Here is a 21,546-nt window from a genome sequence, read left to right on the forward strand (position 1 = left end):
GCGAAGTTGCGCGGGTCAGCTAGTAAATTTATATATAGATACTAGCGGACCCGACAGACGTTGTCCTGTCTACACGACTTTAATTTGTAAAAATTAATTAAAAAAACATTGTCCAGCGGACAAAATTGTGATTCTAAACCATTCTCAGATCCCCTTGAACACACACAATAAAAATCATCAAAATCGGTCCAGTCGTTTAAGACAAGTTCAGTGACATACACACTTACAGAAGAATTATATACCTATATATAAAGATTTTCAGGACCACTAAAAAATTTTTAACATTCTATTTTTGCTTTAAAAAAATACCTATAAGTAAATCACGCTTTGCCGGGCTTAAAAAGTTATTATTATACAAAAATCTTTTACAATTTTTACACATAAATCTTCTTTCTAAATCACTGTATCTGTTAAAAATCCGCACCAAAATTCGCTGAGGAGTTTTATAAATCTAAGCAGATATAGTGAGAAGCGACTATGAAATAGGCTTATTGCCTTACGCTATTATAAACGTCATTAAAAATCACGATATTAAATTCTAGGCTGCTCTCTAGAAAATATTCCAAACTAACATTCCAAACACCTGCTAGAATTTTCCGTGACTTGGGAATCGAACCAAACTTCGTTATCTGACTTAATAGCAAATGCACATCTATAGCGTCGGGGAAGAATTACAAAAACTAAATTACTTATATAGGTTTGGAGAAAAGTGCCATTTACAGTAGTTGGCCCTAATTTTTTTATAATATGACAGTATCTCCTTGATGGACGTCAATGGCATTTGGCAGAAATAAATAGTTAGTATGCAAATATCACACAAAGGTATCGTAACGCGAGCACGGTAAAATAATTTTCCGTAATTTCAGCGACTGAAAGTACTACTAGCGCCATCTATTGGCAGGTTTGGAGTACTAACCGAAAGTAGGACGCTTGTAAACGAAATAAAGAAGATATTTCACGTTGTGCAGAATTAAATAGTTAGCAATTAATATGATGGAATATTAAATATCCTAAGTGTTATAATTTGTTAAGTATTTCTACTGTGAAAAGTAAGTAAGCCGTAGGAAAACGCTTCTTCGGCAAGAATAAATCTTGTGAAAATACGGCAATGTGATAGCTCAATTTTTTATACAAAATTTTTCAATAGCTTTATAAATAATAGTCGATAGTAGTAGGAAATTGGCCCTTAAATTTGTGTGTGCTAGGCATTTTATACTAACTTAAATATCTGTTTCGCTTACTTATTATTCACATTATAAGACTCCTCATCACCAACCCGAAAATCATTATCTTGCAAAGCATTGCCTTAAAAACTACTATACTTTTCCAAACAGTATCACACATCAACTGTCCATCGTCTAAATTGAATGCAAAACACAGCCTAGACTAAAAGCTTTTCCAAAAACCTGCCTACCCTCCATTTGGCGAACTAAAAACCTGTTTTTTTAGGGTTCCGTACCCATAGGGTAAAACGGGACCCTATTATTAAGCCTCCACTGTCTGTCTGTGTCCTGTACCTCATAAACCGTGATAGCTAGAAAGCTGAAATTTTCACAAATACTAAAAACTAAAACAAAAAATATAAATATTAAGAAGATCGACGAAAACTTTGATTGTATGGGGACCCCATACAATAAACGTGTTTTTTCGTATTTTTTGGTACAGAACCCTTCATACGCGAGTGCGACTCGCACTTAGCCGATTTTTTTAAGTAAATGTCTAGGCAGATGCATGAGGTGTATGGGTGTTAGTCAGATTTAATTTGTAAGGCTTTTCTAACCCCCCCCCCCCGCGCTGGACTCTGATGGACAGATAATCGCATTCCGATTCTATAATTGTTATGGACAGGGTACACAGTGTAAAAGGTATCCCCAGTGAAGAAGGATTGTACAGAATGTTCATCGCGTCACACAGTACGACCCTTCGTTAATAAGACTACGCAAATATAACTTTTAAGCTCTCCCATTGCATGTTTCATATATTATGTGTAATAAGATACGGAAATCTTAAGTCTACGTAAATTTCCGATACTCAACTATTTTATTCTTCAAACGACTACTGCCATCCAGTAGCGGGATGATTGTCATTGAACCTCAATAGATTTTCATAGCCTAAAATTGGCTGATATCGGAGATTCGCGTAGCCTTGTGTACAAAAGCCCTACCTTGAGTAAGAAATCTCACAGATAGCGTTGATATTTAAAATTGTTATATACCAGATTTTCGTAGCCTTGTGTACAAAGTACCTAACTCGAGTAAGAAATTTTATAAACGGCGGTGGCGTGTAACAGTGGTTTAGTCACTACGCCGTACCTCAGTACGCGAAGCTCGCGGGTCGGATTTCTACCCGGAATGAATTTAAGTTTGTGTACCTAATTGTTGCTTTGGTTTGAGTTGTATTTACTGTTGTTTTCATATTCATAAACGTTTCCACTAACCACATTACAAAATTATGTAAGAGTTGTAAGAAAATATTTTTGTATAATAGGTGATAGGTGTATTTTGTCTAGAACAGAAACTCATAAAATTATATAATTTCACTCGCTATCATATATACTTAATTTTTTTTAGTTTTTGATGACTTTCTTAAGAAATAGTGTAAAAAGATTATGCCTAAAATCAAACCTACCATAATCGCAACGTCATTAAAAATACTTTAGCCGTAATCATTAGGTTTTCGTGTCACTTTTTGCTCAGTGATTTGCTACCACAATCAGACACACAAAGTTACCTGGCGCTACAGTAGTTCACTGTAAAATTTTGTACACTGTGTTAACATGCTAACAATATTTTAGAATAATCCAGTTGGTATTTTTTCATCGAAAAGGGGGACTACTCAATACAGCGAAAAGCTTTTAGTAGTTTCACGAAATGTTTGGAAAAATATTTTGTTCGATTTGAAGGTACCTAATGTATAATATAAAAATGAATCCCGAAAAATTATGCTAAGCGCAAACCTCGAGAGCAGCTGAACCGATTTCGCAAATCCTTTTACTTTTTATAACATTCCTTTAAGTAGGTACGAGAATGGTTCTACGAAGAGTAGATGGAAAAATGTAGAAATTGCAGAACAAAATAAGAAGCGACTATTAGGCGGTACTAAGTTCTACAGGTCAGCTGTAAGTTATAAATTTGTAAAAATTACTTTTTACAAATATACAAACAACGGACACAAAGTACACCCAGGATAACTGTACATGAATTTCTGAAATAGATTTGTTTCCCTTCGGGAATTGAACTCAAGACCCGATTGGTAATCAAGAGACATGGTAACCAAACTATCCACAATGCCAAAGTCTATTTTGTGCTGTCACTGCGTGCTAAACCTTTATTTTATACAGTCTACGGTAGTTGGTCTGCGCTGAGCCAAAATATTAGGTCGGGGAAAAAGTCTTTTCGCATTATAGTATGTATTACAAGTTCATACATACTATACAGCGAAAAGACTTTTTCCCCGACCTAATATTTATATCTACGAAACTATCCAACCGATTTACACCGTTCAAGTTTCTATTTATTTGTCACAATATAAGTCAATAAATTATATAGTCTCCATTCCACTATAATTAGTAGTTGTTCGTATAACGTTCAGAATAACCGACAGAACCTTAATAATTTTACGCGTCAGTCGCAGCTAGGCTAGATTAGTTAGAATATAATATAAAAACAGGCTGATATTTATAATCTGTACAATTTTTATAACTTTACATTAAATAAATACTTTAAATAATAATTTTATATGTACAAACGCAAAAAGGGGAAAACATTCAAGATAAAAACTACTCTAGATTATTCTTTTCCCATGTATGTATTTGTTTATTAATTAAAATAGTTTATCATCCTTCACGTGAATATATCTTAGGTCTAGGCAAAGGTGCTATTTTAATACATAAATCGTAATGGATTTTAATTGAATAATTCTTGCCTTTCCTTTTCTTTATTAAGTAATCTTCCCATCAACTGTTTTAAAATTAAAACTACGTAGATGAAAATGTATTCCAGCATACCAACATTTTTCAGTCAGCAGTGAACAAAGAAAAGCCAACGTATACGGAAAGGTTGATTTATCTATTAAATTGATTCTTACCAAGGACATTAAGATGCGCAGAACAGCTAGCTCTGCCCCCGGCGTTCTCCGCGGTACAGGTCCATCTTCCCGCGTCATCTACACTCACGGCTGCAACATCTGCGCACCAGAAGTTGCCGTCCCTGGCCAGGGATACCCTCTCGGCCTCCAACAGCCGACGTTCGTTGCGGTACCAGGTCACCTGGAAACGAAAAGACGTTTTATGAGAGTCGAAAAACTGAATAGATTAAAATAAATAAATAAATATCATTGGACAATTCACACACGGTCATTCGATTCCAAACTAAGCAGAGCTTGTACTATGGTAACCAAATAACTGATAAACATACTTATATACTTCTAAATACATACTTATATAGATAATTCACAACCAGGCTCAGAACAAATACTTGTGCTCATCACGCAAAGATTAGGCAACTTTTTTAACAAAATGTGACGTCGGGCTTTTCCAACGTGATAGTCTCAAAATATAACCCTCTCTCTACGAGAAGATACCTTTTATTGTTTAAAGAACATGTGTAATTCAAGATATTATATATACCTACAAGTTACTTTAAGCCTCTTTTCTCTATTAGTGTAATGAGCCAGGCCTTAAAGGTTAGGCACCGCGCTGGCTGAAAGTTAGGGTCAGTAAGGAGAAGCCTTTGCCATGCAGTGGGACATTGAGCCTAAATGATAATGACATAGGGATTTTAAGTTTAAAAATATTTTCAGTCATAGAAAGGTTTCTTACAGTATATTCTTTCACCAATAAAATATTTCTTATTTGCCCAGCTGTAGAATCGGTAAAATATATGATATCAGAAATATATTTTTTATGGCATCTTGTTGGTTGCAAGGAAAATGGAATTCTGAATATTCATAAAAGTTTGAAAGTGGATATCGTACACGAGATCATATTTTTCATCGAACTAAAATGAAGTTTATTTTCTGAACTAGTTTTATTAGCTTCAGGAGAAGCTACGATATCTCCTATAAAAAGAAATCTTAACTGGAGGAAAAAAATCAAGCATAGAACTTATTCATGGCTAAGCTTTTTACATTCGCTAAAGAAATTAAATTGTTGTAAAGTAAATTTAATTGTTCACATACAAATATCACGATACATTATTTTTTATCGATTAAGTAGTGTAATGTAGTAATGAAACATTCGATTGATGATCTAAAAACTATAACTTTTGGTCTATTTGTATTTTATGTCCGCATTTTGTCCCTCGTCATATAAAATTCTATAGTTAAATTAAGAAAAAATAGTTTAATAAAGAAGAAGACATACATTTTCCTAAGAAATGTGCATAAATATAACCTTTCAATAAAACATGCATTTAAAGAAAAGTATGCAGCTTGAATCGTTCCCGAAGTAACTTAGTCCTGATACTGTTATCACGAACAGTTGAAATCAAAAATCAAAATCAAATCATTTATTCATTTAGGTCAAGTGCTGACACTTATGATAGTCAATGATACAGAGAGTGAATTTACCGCCAGTTCGGAAGGTAGGGCCAATGAGAAGAGCTGGCAAGAAACTCCTGGCCACTCTTTTTAATCGCCAAATGATTTTAACAATATTACGCTGGTATAAAACATTGATGATGTATTATGTTGTCTTATGTATTGGTGGTATCAACGCGTCACATATTACTATGGTATATAATATATACACTGTCATGGGACCCCACGATACAAGCTTGCCTAGTGTGGGGACCACGGAATGTCACCAACTGTGTAACCTTGCAATACGCAAAATGATCTCAGTAGTTGTAAGATAGATGTTAAAAATGTTTTAATTTTGTGTATTTTAATAAACGTTTTTTTCATTTTAATTCTCATATAGTTCACATAACTATATGTTCATTAAAATATCTATATTACGAATCTTAAAACAGGGATATAATAATAGTCCTTTTTTAATATTATAATAATCCTTCTTTTTTTGGCCGTTTACAGCGTGGTTTTACAACCACCTGATGAGGGCCTTACTGTAATGATTATTGTATTGGGCTTTTAGAAACAAGAAGACCAGATTTTGCAAAGCTTAATTACAGAATTACAAAGAGCAGTGATAGCCGAGTGGTATAAGTTGATACCTCCCGCAAAAGTGGTCGCAGGTTCGAATCTGAGGGAACACACCTATGACTTTTCGAAGTTATGTGTGTATAAGAAATAATTATCACTTGCTCTAACGGTAAAGGAAAACATCGCGAGGAAAGCCTGCATGCCTAAAATGTGTTTAAAACATTTATTGAGGGCATGCAAAGTCCCCAACCCGCACTTTTCCACCGTGGTGGACTCAAGGCCTAACCCCTCCCTCGTTACGGGAGGAGACCCTTGCCCAGCAGTGGGACATTAACATTAATAAAATTTACTTATACAGAATTGCCCTAAAATTTCTTGAAACAATCTTTACCCTACTAATACAACTAGATATAATTTTACTAGAACGTATGTTTCAGACACCTGGCACGCTCAGCCTATTAATAACAGCTCAGTCAAAATATACGACAGTATTAACATAGCGCAGAGCATACAACAAATCGCCATGACACAGTCCGCGCGGCATTCGACTATATACAATCGCTTTGCATAAATTATTAAAAATATAGCTCTCTTTTAAAAAACACTGGATTTTTTACACACATTAATAGAAATAGTAGTGAACTGAACTGCAAGAAAGTATACTTTTGAATTAGTTAACGCAAGCTTTGTTTCGCAAGCAATGAAAGATAGATAATTTTTCTGCCATCAGCAGAATTTTCTTATAATAAGCCCGAATTTATTCACGGTAGGTTAATAAATTATACTTAAACAGTCGATAAGTAAAAAAAAAATCATGCAAAAATTCGCGCGTTGAGGCGCCATCTTTGTTTTTCCGGGAGCTGTCAGTGAGCGCGGGAACTCAATAACATATTATAAATACCTACGGATGTTAGCGTTGAAAATAGACAGAATTATGTCACGACTTGTGTTGTTGGACATTCCAATGTTTCTCAAGGTTTCTCACGAGCGTTAATGAAAATCTGTTGTAGGCAGACACTGAATCGTAAAGACGAAACGAGAGAACAAAAAATAGGCGCGTGTATTTGACAATTTGACGTAAAGTTTTTTTTTATTCTATATTAAGCATCTCTCATTGTACTAGCCAGTAGGTGTTGAACAAGAAATAGTGTATGCCATACTGTCTTCTAATATGATGCAGATAGTTTTTAATAAACCATAAACTATTTTTTTTAACCCTTTACTGTCCTACTGCAGGGCAAGGGTCTCCTCCCAAACGAGGGGGAGGGGTTAGGCCTTGAGTCCACCACGCTGGCTAAGTGCGGGTTGGGACGAAAACTATTAGACGTATTTAAATCCAATATTAGTCATTTGTATTTTCTCAGATCAAGAAGCGCACATCAAAGTTACACAAAATTGAAATGGCGCATACCAAAACAAAGCTATTTCATTAAAGCATTTAAACGAATTCTTATTATAGCGCCGATTAATATCTTTCAAACGAATTTGGCCGTTTATTTAAATGTCCAATTCTGTTTCAATCTGCGTCGCGGGCCATACGTGGCCCTCGATGCTATTTTCGTCGCGCGATATAAATTTCTTTTTAATTGAACTAAAAAGTTTGAATCTTAGCTATTTTAGTAATGGTATGTGTTCGCCCTTAGGTATAAAGAGCTTTTGTCTGCCAAACTACGGTTGTATTCACGAATTAAAAGGGTCGCTATTATTTATTAGGACTGAAAATATCTTGATTTATTTATTGTCTGACTTTGTAAAACTTTTTATTGATGACATTTTGAGTACAATGATTGCCCAGTTTCGAATCTATCTAAAGTCGATACAATAGTGACCATAGATAATAATTTTATAGTATTAAATAGTTATAGTGAATAGAGTAGTCTTTATGTAGAAAACGACGGAATATTTTATCGTAAAATATTAATTTAAAACAATTATAAATTGTTATGAATATTTTAATGTTAATTTTGAATGAATTTGTGCTCTTTGTTTTAAAATGTTATTTATTTAATAATGTCCCTTATCCTCTCGCTCTACGTGTATTATTGAAATAGTTCTCTCACCACCGTGTTACGTACATAGACAAAAGAGTTTTGTTCTCATTTCAATAATGTTTCCATAATTTAATTGCAAATTTAAATAAATTGTTCGATTTCGAAAATATAATTATGTTAAAATACCGCCTTACCCACATTTGCTTTTTCAGTTTGGCAAAATACGTGCAACGAATTTATTTCACCATTTCATTTTGGACGGTCAAAAAGGTGTCTCTTCTGTCAAGAGATTTAAGACACATATTTTTTTTTGTATATGTTATAAGTTACACAGAGATTATTCCTCAAAGCACTTTCTTATATTGGTAAGTATTTACTAGAATAGAGTAGGCTAGTATAGGGTTGTAACGGTGCTGTATCGGATGTAAATCAAAGTTCTAGATGGTTGATATATTAAAAACATGCAATAAGCCTTCAAAAACATTAATTAAACTAGACTAAAATTTAAACCAATGTGATAATGTTCAAGCACCGTGCGTTAAGTTTTTTGGATACAAAAGCGTAAATAAATCGAATGATTTATCGGAAGCCCGCCCCATGCGAAGTTTTTTGACATTTAAGGACACGCACTTGGCCAGCGTGGTGGATTCAAGGCCTAATCCCTCCACCTCGTTTGGGAGGAGACCCTTGACCTGCAGTGGGACAGTAATCGGTTAAAAATAAAAAAAAGGAGATTTGCGTTTGACTTTCAAGCGAATTCATGGGTCTAAAAAAATCATGATTAACTCGTGTTAAGTTTTCCGGATCCTGAAACGTTTTTGAGGAAAATCTGCACAATTATGCTGATGGGAATCAAAGTTTAGTTACAACCCTGTTATAGTCAAAGGCGACCACAAAGGGCGTCAATTTCAATTAAGTGCCGTAATGAGATGAGTTTCCTGGACTTGGCTATATCATTAAGCAGTGTATACCTATACATATCACACACTGACGTCACGATATTCAAAGGAGATCAAAGGACATAGACAGTTTGACGACACCAATCATTGCATTAGGCAATCAATACACTAATAATGTATAGAGTAGCAATGACCGTGTTTCGTGTGTGTGAAGTAGTGAGTTTCAAAATCTTAAAATGGGTTAGGCATTTATTTTACTGTCAGCCTAAAACTAATTTATTAGTACCTAAGTATTAATTTTTATTAATTCTCAATTAAGCTGCTAAGAACGTTGGTCGGTAAAAGCTTTTGGATTATTACTTTCAACACTAACGGTACGACTAGTTGATAATAATATGTTATATTAACTCTCAATAGAAAGATAAAAAAACAATAGCTGAAGCACGATTCTCTACAATTGGAACCATAGAGTATCGAAAGATTGACATTTAAAATGTACTGCCAAAATATTTTCTACTACGCCCGCTAGAGGCACTGAACCAATTGTCATACAAGTTTTTTTCGATGGCTAGCCGTATTGTCGGTAGTCGATAGTTGATGAAATACTTTTGAAACCTCTTCTGTTTAAATAACTCGACTATGCATGACCACTTCAAGCAAAAAACGTCCTATACACTACTGTACATCGCTACCAAAAAATACGCTCTTAAGCTATTTTTAATAAAAAGGGGCACGAATTTCGTGTACTTCTAATTATAAACATTATTAAAACTTATTATTACAAAGCGTTTAATCTTGTCTCGTGGTTTTTGAATTAGGAGTAAAGCATCTATTTATTCACCAACTAATATAGTTATACCTGGAAACATTGAAAAAAATCTATCGTTTAAGATACATGGTTCAACTTACCTTGCACTCAGTCGAGCTGACAATCTCCACGAGGAAGCGGGTGCGGGTGCCGACCTTCACGGTGAGGTCTTGCAGGCGTCGCAGGAAGGTCGGCGGGTCCTCGCCCGTGGACGCCTCGTCTGACGGCACCTCCAGCCGGACCCGCGCCGTGTCCGTGCCGGCTGCATTGCTAGCCTGAAAAAGATGGTATAATTAGATCTTGTTTTTTTTCTCTGCCTACTCCCAAGGGGAAAAAAATAATTACGTGAATCATGTTTTGCTATAATAGATTCAGTATCTAATGAAATGACTACCTCCTGGGCACAGTGGTTTAGGTCGCCACGCCGCTACTATTCCATCGGGAAGTTGTGGGATAGATTCACTCGAAAAAAATATTTTTGCGATCCACAAATAATATTGTTTGGGTCTGGTTGTAAAGTCCCCGTGACAAAAGCAATTCTTTGTGCGGGAGTTGTCTTTTTCTACACCACTGTATCTACACTTCAAAGCATCGAACCTCCGTTAGATGTCGACAATATGATATGTTTTAATAAATAGCTTTATTAAAAAAAATATCGTCATAGTAACATGTAAAAAAAGCGATTTTTCTGTGTAAGCTTCCTAACTGCGACGACATTCGTGGTGTCGTAGTTAAGAGAGACGTAACCACTGTATAGGCGTTTCGTGGATACGATTCCCATACGGAACAAATTGCTTAAGTAATCCTTTATTCGTTGTGGTTTCGGGTTTGTGCATGAAACGTTCGTTTATCTATAAAAGTCCCGCGGGACAAGACTTTATTATTGTGTTAGTGCATAATTTTTAGGGATTTTATTTCCACAGAAACTAAATCTGCTTGAAAATATGTCTATGTGTAGTGTAATGATGATTGTTACTATAATATCTCATTTTAGTACGTTTTATTTCATTTACAGAATTATCTAGCCAAATAACAGCGAGTCGAAGTAGATTTTGTACTGAAATATCAAACAGAAGTACTAGTAACGCCATCTCTTGACACGAAATGCAACTATACTCGGTTTCGCTGCGCTTAATAAAGAAGAATGAAAAAATAAAATGTTTTATCCAAAGTTAATATGGTTTTACTATAAATCAATGTTGTCATAGGTCTGTTCTAGTAGTTTCTCATGCACTACGGTTTCCTTTAAATGTTTGTAAGGCCCTTTGTACAACATTAAGAATTGTATTATCTTGGAAATGACACAAAAGGAGAGATTTCTTTTATTTAGATTTGACCAAATCTGTGTTTTTGTTGACCTGTCAGATGTTATAACTTTTGTTATAACACCACGCCTGTTTTAACTGGTTGCATAGTGTTTGAAATACTCTTACGTTTTGCTGCTTTCAAATATTATAGAAGTTAAAACGAATTGGAAAGCCAAAAAAATAATTTAGTTAAATCGATATGGACACTTGCAGATACTTAGAATTACAGAGGCAGAAGTATCCATACTTTTGACCAGAAATGTCGCTGATTATTTTCATTTCAATTTTAAGGTAATTTCTCCATGTTGATTGGTTATCGGTCGACAATGATGAGGAGAAATACTGTGACTAATGCAACCTCTTTGAATTTATTGAAAATATTAAAATGTTTGATTTTTATTGATATTTAATTGAAAATAAATTCATATTACGTCGAATATGTACATGTTATGTAAATATCCATTACAGTGAACAAATAAAATCAACTAAACCTCATCAGTTTCATAATCAACACCGCAGTTTTTAATTGAAATCGCTAATTCTAGAAACTAGGGATGACATCAAAAATCGCCCACTAAAAATAGGATTGGTGCGATATCGAAAACTTCCAAATAAAAAATTTAAATATATTAATTTCGATATTCGGCTCTCGAGCCTTTTCCATGGAAAACTGTATTTAAAAAAATTGTGCCCAAAAGTTAACTGAATTATTTTTTTATATAGAAATTGCTAATTGTGCCCGGTAAACGATCATTGGGTCAAACGACCTATGGTGCGGATATAACGTAAAAGGATGGTATTTCCACTGTGAGTCCTCGGGATTTAGAGGTTATGTCGAAAGTCTGGCTTAGTATAAATACAACTAAAAAAAATATATTTAATTCTGTTATAATCTTGTGTCGGAGTAAACTAATTTGCAGTCTTCAAATTCGTTTTTCTTGTTTAAAGTCTAGTCTCTTTTTTATTTTGTCTCATAGTTGATTGTAAAGAAAGTCTTTGTTTCAATACATTGCAAATGAACATATCTTACATAACAACGACAAAGTTCTGACGTTTTTTTAAATTATTGCATAATAAAAACTAGAAGCCAGGTTCAATATAAACTAATACCACCGCGTCCACTGGTATTAGTTAATTATCACAGTGAATTTCTATTCTGAACGAATACCACTCATAAACGAGTCCCAAAATTTGTAAAATGGTATGAAGGGTCAGTAATAAAAACGCTGTGAAATGTGATTTTAAGTAATGTATATTTCAATCAAAATCAGTCTTATTAAACATGTTTAAGCGTAGTAGGAAAGATATCTAAAGAATAAAATAAAGCTATACAGGAGGAAATAAAACCTATCACAAAAAAACTACTAAACTTTAAGGCGTTTCGTTTGCCCAAAACTTTACTGTGATTACCTTTTTTGCAGGTAAAAACAAATGGCATGTGATTCTCCCATAAGTAAAATTGTGTGTATTAAAAATGAGGATTGAATGACGATCATTGTATTCAATTACGAAAAGCACAATAAATGTTTTCTATGACTGTACTAAGAGTTTTGTTTTGGTATTCGTCGGGAATAGATTAGGTTACTTATTTTGGGATACGTTTGAGTGGTATTCGTTCGCAATAAAAATTCACTGGGATAATTAACTAATACCAGTGGTATTAGTTTTTTGGTATTAAATAGGAATAGGTCCCAAAACCTTTGAGACGTTTGAGCGAATTTGACACTGGGTTTACCACTCCCCGTAATAATATGATAAATACATAAAAAAAAAAATTTAATCTGCGCTCTTCGCGATATTGACCGTCTGTACCTACTGCTGATCAGGATCAATACTTTTGCATTTATTTAACTACCAATACAAAATTTTCAATAGCAACTCAGAGTTTAATATCGTCTCTATTTGCCAATAGGTTCATCGTTACCGTTGAAACTAACTTAGTAAGCGGCGGAATATAAGAGGTCGAAAATAGCCTGAATTGCTTCGAGAAAAGGATGGTACGGCTGTGCCGCTTTTTTTCGCTACACTTGTGGGGCCACTGCCATGCTCCCAGATATACACGTACCTACGGGTAAACAAACATATGTCTCATATTCTAATTAATTACATTTATGCTCTCACAAACTCACAAAATTATTTTCCTAGAACGTGAGATGGTCTACAGCGCAGCGCTCGTATGGACTTTACATAACTTCTTAAACTTACTACCATTCAAAGAATTTGAAGACATGCAAAATTTGATCTCGATATTTTATGTTTCTTTTGCAAGAACGTCATAATTATTTTTACAAACTGACCGTCACGACTAAGATCGTATCTATATCAAGTTTTTTTCTAGATATATATATATAATGAATGAATTTCCATTGAAAAACATCTTGACTTAAAACATATAACAGAAAATAGTTTCTCAAATGATTAAGTTGACGAGTTCGGAGCTTAGCAACAGATTTAGCAATACATTTTTATTTATGAAGAGACACATAGCTCTGAAAACCGATTGGAGTGTTATCCTATGCTTGAATCCTATTCAAAAAAATATTTTTACATCACAACTATCTATATCAAATCGAAACTAGTTTCGGACTAGCAGTATTTTTATATCCATAAAATCTATCCTATACTGTGAACCCACTCCAGTTTTCCAATATTAATTGACAGCATCTTTTTGAATACATGTATACGATTTTTATTCAATGTTTTTCGAATAAAAAGATGATAGCGCGGTATGAATAAAATTCTATCACGCAGTTAGTCGGTTCGAATTCAAACTCTCGCTTTGAAATTAAGTGTGTAAGCTGTGCTAGTACGTGTATTTGTATTAAAAAGAATGATGGAATATCGTGACTGTATATTTACGTATAAAGTAATATTAATAACCAGGGAAGGTATTTAAAAAAAATCTTTATCATTTAAACCTCTTATAAAGCCAAGAAAAACAAATAAAACAATGATGCGTTTTTGTTTTGTTAACTAGTTGATTTCATAATCTAAACTTGATAATGCGTTGCTGAAATATCATGTAATAGATAAATTAGTCGAATGCTTTTCAGTTTGCTGTTATTCAAAAGTCTCGCGCAGTATACATAGTTTTCTAAAACACAAAAAATTTGCAACATTTTCTATAGCGAAGCAAAAATACGGTCATCATTTTAACCGGTAGGTATTCTTGTACAAAACTTTTCAAAGTTACTCTAATTTCTATTAACGATATTTGCGTATTACTAGACAATGTGTAAGTGTCTGGTTTATTTTTACATGGAGTATCGGTTACTTCCGGTGGCCTCGGACACAAAGTGCTTGTGACAATGCTCACAAAAAATAACTCACAAAGTCATAACAGATAGAAGTTTTAGAGAAACGTCAAACAAACATCATGACGTCATTGGCTCAGTAGTTAAGACGGTCACTACGCTTCTATCATTGCGCATATCCCGCAATTTGTAAATTTTATACAACAATTTTAAGTTTAATTTTAAGTTTTATATTCCACCGTTGTCGCCTAGTATTCGCGCGCCAAAATGGAATATTTCTTCAACGATTTTTTTACTTCTATTATAGTCTAGACTTCTAATAATTTTGGTATAATAAAGTCATTTTCGGTTTTTTTGCAGTTAAGTCACTGTCGCGTGATCGTGAGTTCGATTTTAACACGCCACAATTATGGATTCGGTTCCATATTATGGTAATTTTATAAAATAGGTCATCTCAGTTCGTAAACAGTATTAACAACTAGCTTCATACAGATCATAAGAATACAAGTTCCACGCGGAAATCGAACTTATATCCTACATTATAAATGTTACATTATAATACATTGGTTATCACCGACCGTGGTATGAGCAGAATAAGTTCTTAAGTCAAGCTTACGAAATCCGAAGGAGCCACAAGTCCTCCACTTTATGTTGTTAAAAAAAATATGATTGAGCATTTGGTGAAGATGAATAATTAATATTAACGCTTTGACCGCCACGATCGGCGATACGAAAGTGCTCACGACGCTATATTTTTGTCGACATTTGCTAAGGAAAGCGTGGTGAGCAGATTCTGATTTGTCGAGTATAGCCGACTGTGGCGGTCAAAGGGTTAAGTATTATATCTAATATATAAAATTCTCGCGTCACAGTTTTCGTTGCCATACTCCTCCGAAACGACTTGACCGATTGTCATGAAATTTTGTGAGCATATTGAGTAGGTCTGAGAATCGGCCAACATCTATTTTTCATACCCATAAGTGAGACTATTTTTTTTTAAATTTATATGGCAAAGCAACGTTTGCCTGGTCAGCTAGTGTAATATAAAGGTGTATACTCACTTGAAGCGTGTAAACATCGGTGTCGCCGGTCCGTGCGGCGGACACCGTCAGTCGGACGCCGGTCGCGTCATCCGCGCTCGTGAACCGTTCGTCTAACGACGCTCCCGCGCGACTCCTGCGCATCACACCAAACACACATTAATACTAGAAACAAACATATTTTTATAAATAAGAACACAGGAGAATATTTTTCAAAATATATTTGCCGTGCATGAAAATACTGATGAATGATTACAATAAATAGCTTCTATTTCAAAGAATTTTGAAACTCTTTAATTTGCCCTAGCACAGTCTATTAGAATAGGGTGAATTTTAATTTACTAAACATCCGTATCAATTCATTGCAAAATTATCAATAGGTGTAAGTGTGATTAATACACCCTTAAAATAATATCAACGCTCAGCTTTTTTACACATGTCTTGTAAAATGCAAAGAAAATGTTGACTATAAATAAAATTTCTTCTAACAATGGATGCAATTGACAAAATTTTAATCAAAATTTTAATGTACTATGATATCTATAACATTTAATGAAAATGTTTATAAGAAAGCAGTGACGCAGAAATTACGGAACTAGATTAATAATTTAATTTGCCATTGCCACAAAATATCCCTCTAAGGCGATATCACTTGGCGACATACCTCCACACACCTTTAGTAGGCAGTAGCAGAAATTAATTTAATTGTATTAAAAATTGTATGAAACTAGGACACATCGAAATCCTTTGATTTTGACTTACATTTATCGACTTTAACATGACATGTCATGTTCAAATAACTTTTTGTAATTACTGACATGACTATTTGTTCCGTCACTGCTTTCTTAATATGAAAGAATAATGCATACGTCTGTTGCAATATAAAACATTCATCATAACCTATAACTATTCTATAACATCACTCTATGTAGCTAAACTAATATGAAATGAATACACATTTTATGAACGAAATAATGAAACAATGAGTCGTGAAATATTTAATGGTATCAACTAAAAGTCCTGTCCCAATAAAAAAAAATACAAAACACAATATTTTTTACCGAAAATGAAATTTGTCCGTTTTTACTCGTATTTTCAATCATTTTAAAACCACAGTATAATCCTTTTGCACTCAAATATTCGCACGTTATATTGTGAACGTATCAAATACGTTCTGTGATCTATACGACCGCATCTATGAATAAAATTGACCACTATCTATCCATCGTATGGTTAGTGGTCAACCTAGTGTCAAAGTTGTTCAAGCCGCCCGAGAGGCCTTTGACACGGCTTAACGACTGTTATCTTAATTGAGAACAACCGGGACCGACTTTTAACGTGCCCTCCGAAGCACGGAGACGCTCAGTTCAAATACCACTTTGCGGTCACCCATCTATAGAATGACCGCGCCAATGGTTGCTTAACTCACAGATCGTTTACCGACCGGTGAGCGCAACTGGCTATGAGCTCCTCAATTGATCACTGATACACTAGGTAATCCATACCCTAGAAATCGGCAGACCCCCGGGGATCCACGGCTATGTGTATGGGGGTCTGCGCCATTTGAATGAATAAATAAATGCCTGTATTTCACGTAATTGTTACGCCAAGTAGCAAGTCTTAAGTCAATACAGTATTTTTCTAATATTATATGTATAAAATTCTCGTGTCACAATGTTACTTACTTACTTCTCCAAAACGGTTTAACCGATTTTTATCTAATGTTATTCATATACAGTAAACCTAAGAATCGGCTACTATCTATTTTTCATAACCCTAAGCGCGAAGCGATTGCTCACACCTAACATTATTTTTTATATGGCAAAACAACGTCTGCCGGGACAGCTCTAATAAAAAAAAATATTTATCAGTGCTAAAATAAATTACACATTTCATTCTACAGGTCCATGGACGAAAAAGGGTTAAGAAACGCTGCACAAGGGGAGAAATTTTTAACGTCCAGCGACGCGTGTCACCTGTGACGACAGATGAATGGGTGCGACGTTGCCGTAGTTACTCGACATGCTACACTTTACTCACTTTCTAACTTCGCTTCAAATCTCACCGACACACATGTCGTGATCAATTTTTCCCCTTGTACAGCTACAGTAGCAAAAGATACAAAAGTACAAAGGAACTTTTGCTAAATAAATCATACGATTTACGCAATGTACGGTCTAACCACAACGCTACATTCGCTAGCCTAATTCAATTCTATCTATACTAATATTATAAAGCTGAAGAGTTTGTTTGTTTGTTTGAACGCGGTAATCTCAGGAACTACTGATCCGATTTGAAAAATTCTTTCAAAGTTAGATAGTCCATTTATCGAGGAAGGCCGTAGGCTATATATCATCACGCTACGACCAATAGGAGAAGAGTACCCGTAAAAAATGTTACAAAACGGGTAAAAATTACACCCATTCTCTAATGATGCAAGCGAAGTTGCGCGGGTCAGCTAGTATTACATAACTTTGTATCCCAAATTATTAACTGTTAATAATATGGGAATAATGTGAACTAAATATGATATCTAATTATTAATTATCACATTATATTGTGGTTAAAGTCCAGGAATTTGATGTCCATTGTGTTTGTTATAGTGGACTTATTAGGCGTTTGGCAAGTGAAATGAACTGGAAGCTTTGTATGGCTTTTGTTGTGATTCCTGGTTCACTACACAATTTGCTAGCGAAATAGGATAGTTGACTATCAAATCAGCTACTCTTTATGGTATGATAAAAACACATTTTAGTACAGAAATATGACACAGTGACATCACTGTGTCATATTTTAGTTGGAACTTGAAATCAAATGAGTAATGTCCTCCACACCAAATATTAATGCAAATTGGTTGAGTAGTTTAGGCGTGAATGAGTTACAGACAGACAAACAGAGTTACTTTCGCGTTTATAATATTAAAATATATATACATACTAGCTGACCCGCCCGATGGTAAGGGTTACCATATAGTATAATTTACATAATATTAATCGTCTTTTAAAACATACATACATTGTACGGACAACGTAAGCCCGCTCCGAGCTACTATCGAAAATATTCCAAATAACACCATCAGCTTTTTGTCTGACAAGATACTTCAAAAAAAAGTTAAAAATATTTAATATTACAAAATATCTGTTTATTCTTGCATCTCATTTCTCGTATCAAAGTGAAGTACTGATTGAGCCGCGTTTAATTTCACGTATAAAATTATTTATTTCGTTTAACAACGAGTAATACTTATCAGTCATTTCAATACATCTTACTTACGGTATTTCAGAATTTTAATTTATCACATATATTTCAACGGCGATTCTCATCAAAGGGATGAATGGCAACATAATAATTTCAGTCTTTTTATTAACTTTTTGATTAAAAGTACGTTCGGCGCGGGCTATGGATGCGATTTACCTGCGCATCTGACTCTGAAAATTGTATTCTATGTTAAAAATAATAAAGTTGCCTTTGCAGTGTTACTTAGGAACGTTGTAAGATGGTCTAGGTAGTAATCGACACATTTTTGAACTTGAAAATTCGTATCCATATTTTAAGCGGATAGATATAAAACCACATACTTTGTTGATTTATAAATCAATGGAAGCATTTATTTTTACAAATATTACTGACAAAATAATTCCTACGACGCCTGCTAAAATTTTTCGATAACTAACCCGTTGATGACAGTCGATTGTGGTAGAGAATCGCGATACAGCTCATAGCTAGCTTTATACATACTCTATCGCACGTTCTTAGAAGCGTACAGGATTACGCGCGGGAAAGCCTGCGCGCTCTTCGCTCGCGATTTTCTTCGCGGGCCGAACTGATGGGCACGACGCGTGGTCTTTCCTTTCCCCTTGCACACCCTTTATACGCCCGCTTTTTCACGCGCGATTGTTGTTTCATGCGCGATAGAATGTGTGTTACAAGGTGGCTAATGTGACAGTAGCATGAAAATCATTGTCCAAATTCCTTCTGATAAATTATCCATACATATTCCGGAGTAGCAAAATCTGTTGAATATTCCTGTTCTTCAATAACAATATAACAGCAAATACAGCCAGTGGAATATTCGGATTCATGACGTAGAAACCTTAGAATATGTGCTAGGAAATCTGCCAATCACTTGTGAAACTGGCTCACTGTATCCAAGATATTCTTCGCTCAACAATTGAAGAGCGAAATGCTGGAATAACAGAATATTGTAGGCAATAGGCAATTGTGTACGGCTGCAGTTGAAACTAAATTGTCAGAGTAATAGCTTGGATTGAAATACGATAGACATCTTAACGTACGGACGTAACAATGGATACCTATGTTTGGGTTTTGCGTATGATACATAATTCCATACTGTAATCGAACAAGAATCTTATATTCACTACCAATAAATGTATACAAAACTCAAAATTTAAAACATCTGTGACCTGCTTATTCTGCTGACGGTGGTTTCCAACAGAATTATTTATTTTATCTAAGTAAGTCGCAAGTCAAGGTTTTCTACTAAGTTGTTGGACTGTAATATTAAAAATTCTAAAATCTGTGTGCCTCCCACGTGTGCACGGTTAAAACATTAAACTTGATTTTGCTGAATTTAACCGCCGAGTTTCAAAAAAGAAATCAACCAAAGCATACCAATCATTAGCACAAGCCCTGAGAAAAAACCAGCAATGCGTGCAGCACAGTCACCGTCTAAAATATGCATACACATTACACTGTCACAATGGTGCCTAAATCCCTAGTTTAATTTGACTTAAGTAACTTGAGGGAGGAACCACACAGTTAAACGCGGACGCTAGATAAACGCCGCTTTCCCGACCTTACGGCGAACCGCACAAGTATAATATTCATGCAGGTATTGAGTGTAACACCCCGTTTAATTACACACGTACAGTGTACACTCATAATATCACGCCAGTGATACTCAAAGGTGGAGGCAGAGGTGTATGAAATGCACATTGTCAGCACCCAGTAATAGGGGGTGAGCCTATTCCTATTTATCTGCCACGCTACCTAACTCCAGGCTACAATTGAGAAATATTCTTATATAAATTGGAAAAGACCAAAAATCGCCCTTTCCTAGTTTCCCTAACGACCACAGTAAATTATAGCGTTGAATACTTTTACATTTCATCAAAGTAGCATAAGCAGACTTACAGTTAAATTCCTACCGTAGCTATACGTATATTACTCCGGCACTGTAAGCGGCGACCGATCGACGCGTATAAAACATAAAGTTAATAATATTCTGCTGCTTCGAGCGTTATTCTAACTACTGTTAAATATTTCGTAATAGGATTATCACAGTTCATAAGGTCATAGTGTGAGGAATTTATAGAAACTTGAACGGTGAAAATCTGAATCTATTTTGTTGGAGTAATTTTTTTGGCAGTATATCATTGGTGGGCGATAATAGGCTTACATTGAAATACTGATATTTATACGTACTATTACAGTATACTAATATAGATAGAATAATATAAAGTTATAGAGCGTCTTTGCTTGTACGCGCGAATCTCAGGAAAAACTGGTTCGCATTAGATAAATGTTCTTGTGTTGAATTTCTATTTATTGAAGAAGCCTATAGGTATCATCAAGCTAACAAGATTGGAGCTGATAAGTAAAGTCCACGAGGGCGACGTCGCTAGCGGTTTTAGTATTTCATATTTGATAACTCGTGATTTACTCGGGAGTTGTCAAAATTTGTGTCTCTTTTCAAAGACAACTAAGATTTTTACAAACATACAAACAACGGACACAAAGTGCAACCAGACGCGAAACATTAATTTGTGAATCGCACTTCCGTGAGGGAATCGAACCCACGACTTCCCACTACGTGGCGACCTAAACCACTGCGCCACAGAGGTTTGATTCGCCCTCGTGTAAACGATTTGTAGATACAAGCATTTCAACGTAGCTGAAAATCATTGAACGTGCCGCGCCGACGATCGTCACGTTTGTTTGAAGCGGTTACTTTGTGCGTTGTGGGGAAAACCACGAAACATGTTTAGATAGATCCTTTACAGTTTGTAGGTATATAGTGGGATAAATAGATGGAAACTTGATTGGTGTAAATCGGTTGGATAGTTTTAAAGATATTAGCATTTTAACTAAAGACAGAGTCATGTTGTAGACATGCCTTTTTTGC

General features: G+C 34.9%; 1 protein-coding gene across 6 annotated transcripts in view; it reads right to left on the reverse strand.

Annotated features, from left to right (window-relative positions):
• LOC142986608 (uncharacterized) overlaps positions 1 to 21,546 on the reverse strand; it is a 187,413-nt gene that overhangs the window by 78,031 nt on the left and 87,836 nt on the right. For all 6 annotated transcript variants that reach the window (XM_076135139.1, XM_076135138.1, XM_076135141.1 and 3 more), the window contains exons 2-4: positions 15,423 to 15,537; positions 9,902 to 10,075; positions 4,087 to 4,267 (exon numbers count right to left, since the gene is read on the reverse strand). In XM_076135139.1, the coding sequence (XP_075991254.1) occupies positions 4,087 to 4,267; positions 9,902 to 10,075; positions 15,423 to 15,537 (470 nt within the window). The remainder of the gene's footprint in view (positions 1 to 4,086; positions 4,268 to 9,901; positions 10,076 to 15,422; positions 15,538 to 21,546) is intronic.

This window comes from Anticarsia gemmatalis, chromosome Z (genome assembly GCF_050436995.1).
Source record: "Anticarsia gemmatalis isolate Benzon Research Colony breed Stoneville strain chromosome Z, ilAntGemm2 primary, whole genome shotgun sequence".
Classification (NCBI taxonomy): Eukaryota; Metazoa; Arthropoda; class Insecta; order Lepidoptera; family Erebidae; genus Anticarsia; species Anticarsia gemmatalis.